The sequence below is a fragment of the Arachis ipaensis genome, chromosome B8 (assembly GCF_059453495.1).
Source record: "Arachis ipaensis isolate K30076 ecotype BB chromosome B8, ASM5945349v1, whole genome shotgun sequence".
Taxonomy (NCBI): domain Eukaryota; kingdom Viridiplantae; phylum Streptophyta; class Magnoliopsida; order Fabales; family Fabaceae; genus Arachis; species Arachis ipaensis.
Genome location: NC_142443.1, coordinates 123,437,219 through 123,443,927, shown reverse-complemented (window position 1 = coordinate 123,443,927; position 6,709 = coordinate 123,437,219). Strand labels below are relative to the sequence as shown.

The window sequence follows — 6,709 nt, the reverse complement described above, 5'->3', positions numbered from 1 at the left end:
TCTATGTAAAATTTGTCTACTCCGAAAAATGTCGTTTGCGTCTCCCCGGTTAATCCATCCATAAAAGATCTCAACCTTACAACCAGTACTTTTGATACCACTTTATAAATGCTCCCTACCATGCTGATAGGTAGTAAGTCCTTGATCTTTTATCGCCAACGCCACCCACGTCGTGTTAACTTCTCTTGGCATTTTTCTTTCAACAAAATTTTTTTTTACCATTTCTGTGAATTCCTTTCCTATAGTGTCCCACATCTTCTTTATAAACCCCAAATTGTAGCCATCTGGACTTGGCGCCCTTGTTGATTCACACGACCACACTACTGCCCTTATTTCCTCATCCGTTTGTAGTACTTCAATGTTTTCAGCTTAACATATTGAAATATTTGGCATCAATTCATAATATACGTTCAAGCTATATTTCTGTCACATTATTTTTATCATTGAACTTCTCTTCATCTTTAGTGTTTATTTTTATGTATGACTATCAAAATGGATCAAATTCATCTAACTAGCCTATTTACTTGACTTAAACAGACAATTTTATCTTTAAAATTAATTTTTAAAAGAACGGGACACATGGCTTTGGCCCGATTAACATGAAAAATTAACGACTTAAACATGCAATCCATTTACTTTTTTATATTAATTTTTTTAATTTGTTTCCTTATTCGACCAATCGACCCAAAGATTCCATTCATATACTAAAAGTTTTGTTTGTATAAGGTTTCAAGCCAAAAAACAGCCTTTTTGGTCCAAATATTTTTCTGAGCCCAAAATTGAACTTTGTCTAAACTTTTTTTTAAAAAAAATAACAAAAGATAAACAAATCAACCTATATAACTAGTTAAGCTAGTTACAAGTCCAAAAAAAAAAAAAAAAAGCTAGTTATAAACGATTCGAATTTAAAAATTGAGGCCCTTAAACAAACAAAAGATAAATGAACCAATCCGTATAACCCACAAAACTTATATAAACGCGTCCATTTGATGGTCCTACTTTTATAGTTAAAATTTTTCAAAATACCATTTGATGGTCCTACTCAGGTTAGCCATTGGCTTTTGCATCTATTTAATATTAAAAGGAAATATTTTATCATGATTTTTATACCTTTGCAAAAACTAGATTTAATTTGTGTATTACTAGTTAAAAACACAAAATTACATTTTTAAATATGATCTCTCTTCATATAAGATTTTTTTTTTTATATTTTGTCTAGATCTCACTTAAAAAGAATATAGGGAGAAAAAATTAAAATAATCTATTTCCTAGGTCATTGTTTGGATGGTAATAGAAAATTAAAAAAAAATAAAAATAAAAGAAAATAAAAAGAAGAAAAAATAAGAAGAAACATAATTTTTTTCTGTATTATTTAGATGTAAAAAACTAAAACAATATAAAAAGAAAATATAAATATATCAAACGAGTTAAAATTGAGAGTAAATTTGGAAAACATAAACCCTTTTTTTTGTCAACGATATCTTTCAATTCAACATTAATTTGTCGCGAATCTAAACTCCATTTAAAAGTCTGTCGTTGTATACAAAGCGAGATTCGAATATCCAACACTTATTTAAGTGAATTAGTAATCTGACTACTCGATCAACTCAAATCGGTTGAAAACAAAACTTTTAAACTTGCTTTCTTCATATTTTCTTTCTAATGGAGGCAAGAAAATTTTTTTATGGGTCCCGCAACTAAATTTTTGTCTTATCATTTTCTGTAGTGAATCAGACAGGAGAAAATGTCTTTTTAGTTTTTACCACCCATTTTATTTCCACTCGTGTTTTTCTTGCTTATTTTCTCTTGAATCAAACAATTTGCAAGAGAAAATCTTATTCGGTGAGAAATTGTACTTGACAGCACTTGGGAAAAAATTGATAAATAAATCATAATAGGGAGGCCAAAAAATATGGAGTAAATTACTAGAAAATGAGCATTGAATGACTACAATTTCCATTGAGTTACGAAAACTTAGTCAGTTACTATCAACAATACATACTCCACAAAATAAAAACACATGGATAGAAAGGCATTCAAATTGCTCTGACATCACAATTCACAACAAACTCGCTGTGTTACATGCAATGTAGAATCAAATACCAAAACCATCCTTCGTATCAACTATTTATTCGCACCACTTGCAGATTCCGGTGGCAGTTTAACTATGCTTAGCTGGCCACCATCCTTCTGAGCAAAAGTAGCGGCTTTAATCTCATTGCAGTGATTAATGAACTTGCTCACCTCCTAATTTTACCAAGGTTGAAACAAAACAAGAATCAACAATTTGACCAAATTGCTTGACATGAGATAAGAAAACCAGGGGTAAAAAAAGGTTCTATCATTGCAAATATATTATCCCAAAGGATACAAAAATAGAGGAAGTGAGCCTATAAATATGAATGTTGTTGAGCACAGAAATCGCTACCTGATAAGAAGACATCCTACAACCCCATACAAAATGGACGTTACATTTGTCGGACTATAAAATCTATTACATATCTGCAAATCTACACGAACTTTCGATATAATTTTTCTGGAAAAATTTGCATAAAAGCCACTAGACACTGAGCAACACTTATGTTCCAATAAAGGTTAACATTCTATAATATAGTGGATGCACCAGATGCCATGTCCAATCTCACTTTGCAATTTAAGTTGTTGAGTGGCCTAATTTGTTTAAGATTCAAAATACAGAAATGGGTACTGAGGAGGACAACAAAAATTCCTAATGCAAATGTGCACTGAGATATGAAACTGTAAGATCCTGTTATCATTGTAGCTCAACTAAAAGATAAAACAGATAATAGTGTATAGAATAGAAGATGGAATAGAAGCAGTGGAGCTGAATTTGTTGAGTGGCCTAATTTGTTTAAGCTTCAAAGTACAGAAATGGGTACTGAGGAGAACAACAAAAATCCCTAATGCAAATGTGCACTGAGATACGAAACTGTAAGATCCTATTATCATTGTAGCTCAACTAAAAGATAAAACAGATAATAGAGTATAGAATAGAAGATGGAATAGAAGCAGTGGAGCTGAATGATATCATTGAGATATTATTCTTGCCTCTGAAAATGTATTAGGGAAGGCAGTAAGAAATACGCAGAATAAAATGGCCATACACCACTACCCTAACAAGCCTAATTGGCAAAATGAATCCCTCTAACTCGCCTCCTCTATAGACAATCTCGTTTCTCTCTCCTCTGATAAAATGGCCATCCACCACTACTCTGCCAAGCTGGAAAAGTTAGTCACAAGACCCCCCCCCCCCCTTTTCTGAAAAAAAGCTACTTTCTATTTCTTTCCCTTAAACCTACATAGGGTCTATAACAGAAATTCCTGAAGAGAAACAGATCCTCTGTACATGAATAAGAACAAGCTAGAGTTAAAAGTGAGTGAATCATAGCTTTTCCCTCTCAACATATGTAAGATGGCACTTTGTCTAAAAGGGATCCCAATTCGCAAAAAAGTAATCATATCCCAAATAAGATCATTATTACTTGAAACAAATAATTAAAAACCCTGGAATTTCATTTCAAAACCAAATGCACTACAAAACTAAACTGCAACAAAATGTTTGCTTCATTACGTGAGTCAAAACATCTGAACTTAGTGAGTAAAATTTAAACTGTGACCATAAGTAAAACCTAGATAACAGAAAGCCTAACCCCAAAAAATCTCACTGTAATGCAACGCCAAGAAAAACACATGAACTCCCAACTCAAAATCTCAACCACACATTAATTACAGGTTTGGGGACAAAGTACGCCAAAGCTTTTGACCTTAGAGGGACATTTAAATTTCTAAATGAACGTATCAAAGATAACTCTTTCTACGTTGGGAGGAGAAGTCAAGAATCGAAAATAGTTGCAAGCAAAAAAGTCGAGAGTGAATCCAAGTTCTACTGTTAAGGTCCTTGGAGAAGTAAGTTTAAATGGCAAAAGAGGGACTCTACTTCATTAACATCTCTATCATTCAAGGTTCATAAAAGAGGAAGCTGCAAGAACGACATGCTGAGAAAATTGACAAACAACAGCATTATGCAAGAACAATGCGTGAAAAGGCCAGGGGAAAGAATTTGAAGAAAAATATGGAAATCCCGGAGGCCAAATGCCTAAACCCCATCCCAAAAATCTTTGCTTGTCTGAAAACCTGTGAAGATATGATTACTACATCATAACCAGATACTCAAACAGCTGCATACAGATACATTGCTACAAAGATCTAGCACTCTTCCTTCCTCCCAAAACCAACCTTCCCTTAGCAACCATAAAGAATCCAATATTCCAACAGAGTTAATGGGATTGCTAGCAGTGACCTTCTGCCATTTCTAAATTATCATTTATGACTGTTAATATGTTTACTAGCTTAGTTAATCGAAATTAGAATATATGTTTTTATCCAAAAAATTAGGGTTCTACACTCTTGAATTAGGAATAAAACTGGAAGTTGTGCGGAAAAACTAAAAGAAAAAAACTTCAAGTTTCAAAGCATTAAATAAATCGATTTTTTTTATTACTCTCCTAGAAACCTCGTCGAGTAGGGCAATCGTTAGCAACATCTGGAGTTCCAGCTAAACTATTTTTTCTTTTTCTTTTTCTTTTTAAACTGAACAACGATTAAAAAAGAAATAAATCAATGCAAATACATAATTAACATTCAAAAAATAATTTAAAGAAAAAAAAAAAGAGAAAGGAACTTACACGATCGGCATCCATCTCCTTTGTTAACTTTGATGGCTTAACGAATCTCTTCCCTATAATACCGAACGAAACGGTAACCTATTAATTAAGATAGGCCTTCCATTGAATCACTGTGTGCGTGAATAATAGAGAGATAGAAGAAAGTACCTTTGCGAACAGACGGCGCTTTTCCATGGCGATTGGGAGGGACTGATTTATTCTTCTTTTGCCCTTTGAAAAGATTAGATTTCTGTGTCATCTCGTTCTGCCTCTGATTCCACTTGCAAGGGTTTTTGAGTCGGAACTCAGGACTGACGTTAGGGTTTTAGTCTCTGCAACATCTTAAAAGAAAGCTTGCACAATTTTCTTTTTAATGCTTGAAAAAAAAGTCAATAACCGATTATGATATTATGTACGATGCACGGACATTGACATGGGACACGATATGACACATAACACACCGACACGCGAATTTTAAAATCTTAAATGATACGAGAATACGCATATATATAAAATATAAAATATTTTTTTAGATAAATTGTAATGATATTTTGATATTTTATTGATATTAAAATATAAATTAAAATTTTTAATTATTTTTAATGTCTTATTTTAATTATATCAAGTATTTAAAATATTTTTTATTTTAATAAATAATAATATATGCTATATATAAATTTATTTTAAGAATATATGTTAAGAATAAGACTGGACACGCAGATACGTCATGGTATTTTTTTTTTGTGACTGACACGTCATCGTATTTAGGTGTGTCCAGATGTGTCCGAAGAAAATTTTTTTATTTTTTATTAAGACACGGTTGGACACAGCAGACACGCGTGTCGGACGAGTGTCGGTGAGTGTCGTATCCGAAATGTGTCCAACAGGCGGACACAATAACTCAGCGAAATGCCCGTGCTTCATAGGTTATTATAAAATTAAATTGTTTTTACTTTGGCAATTTCGTCCTCCAACAAAAAAATTAAGGCAATTTTATAGGAATTTTTTTAAAAAAATAAAAATGGGCGGTGTAACGAAAGTTTTCATGTTAAATGTGAAAATAAAGTCTATATAAAGCAGAGAACAATACCAAAGAGAAAAAAAAAATAAATGTTAACTATTAATGTGTATTCTATACAGAAAATTGAAGAGTCTTATTTATACATAAATATTAAGACTCTAGAAGTTATTAACTCTAGTTCAAAAGTAACTAATATTGTAGAGCTTTTGATCACCTTATCCCAAACAAAATAGAGATCCAACTCAAAGTGTTTAGTCTGATTATGTAGGATTGGATTATAAGCAAGCAGCACAGCTGAAATATTGTCACAAAATACGGTGGGAAAAGCTGGGCAAAGCTGATGCAATTCAGCCAGAAGATTTTGAATCCAAATGAGTTCCATGAACACTGCTGTCAGGGCTCTATATTCAGCCTCAGTTGAGTTTCGACTGACCGTGGGTTATTTGCTACTCTTCCAAGATACCAAATTTGAACTATAGTACACACAAAATTCAGTTGTAGATTTTCTATCATCAAGATCACTCGTCCAATCTGAGTCTGAAAAAGCAAAAATCGTAAATCAGTGCATCTAAAAAATTACAATTTGAGCTTAACAGTACTTGCCAAGTATCTCAGGACTTGTTTAACTGCAACCCAATGTTCTTTGCAGGGGTTGGACATAAATTGACTCAGTTTATTCACTGAAAAACTGATATCAGGTCGTGTAATTGTTGTATACTGCAACCCGCCCACTATGGAGCGATATAAAATTGGATTTTCAAAAGGAGTTCTAGCATTGGCAATCAATCTAAGAGAGCTTACTATTGGAGTCATGCTTGGTTTGGATTCATTCATGCCAGCACGTGTTAAAATGTTATGTATATATTTAGTTTGGTTCAAAGAAATTAAGGAAGTGGAATGTGTTATAACTTCTATACCTAAGAAAAAGTTGAGCTCACCTAAATCCTTCAATAAAAAGGTAGAATGAAGTTTGCTAAGAACAGTTTTTATTTCAGTTTCATTA

General features: G+C 32.6%; 1 protein-coding gene across 1 annotated transcript; it reads right to left on the bottom strand.

Moving 5' to 3' along the window:
* Window positions 1-1,913: 1,913 nt before the first annotated feature.
* LOC107614024 (2,3-bisphosphoglycerate-dependent phosphoglycerate mutase) lies at window positions 1,914-5,059 on the bottom strand. The gene is made up of 3 exons (XM_016316233.3): window positions 4,854-5,059; window positions 4,707-4,759; window positions 1,914-2,247 (listed from the first exon to the last, which is right to left on the bottom strand). The coding sequence occupies exons 1-3, from the start codon at window positions 4,942-4,944 to the stop codon at window positions 2,125-2,127; spliced, it is 267 nt and encodes an 88-aa protein (XP_016171719.1). The 5' UTR covers window positions 4,945-5,059; the 3' UTR covers window positions 1,914-2,124.
* Window positions 5,060-6,709: the final 1,650 nt, after the last annotated feature.

Excerpts from the sequence above, each read along its gene's own strand:
- LOC107614024 (XM_016316233.3), bottom strand. The coding sequence starts at position 4,944 with ATGACACAGAAATCTAATCTTTTCAAAGGGCAAAAGAAGAATAAATCA. Across the intron at positions 4,760-4,853 it reads AGCGCCGTCTGTTCGCAAAG|GGAAGAGATTCGTTAAGCCA; the intron begins GTACTTTCTTCT and ends TCGGTATTATAG. Across the intron at positions 2,248-4,706 it reads AGGAGATGGATGCCGATCGT|GAGGTGAGCAAGTTCATTAA; the intron begins GTAAGTTCCTTT and ends TGGTAAAATTAG.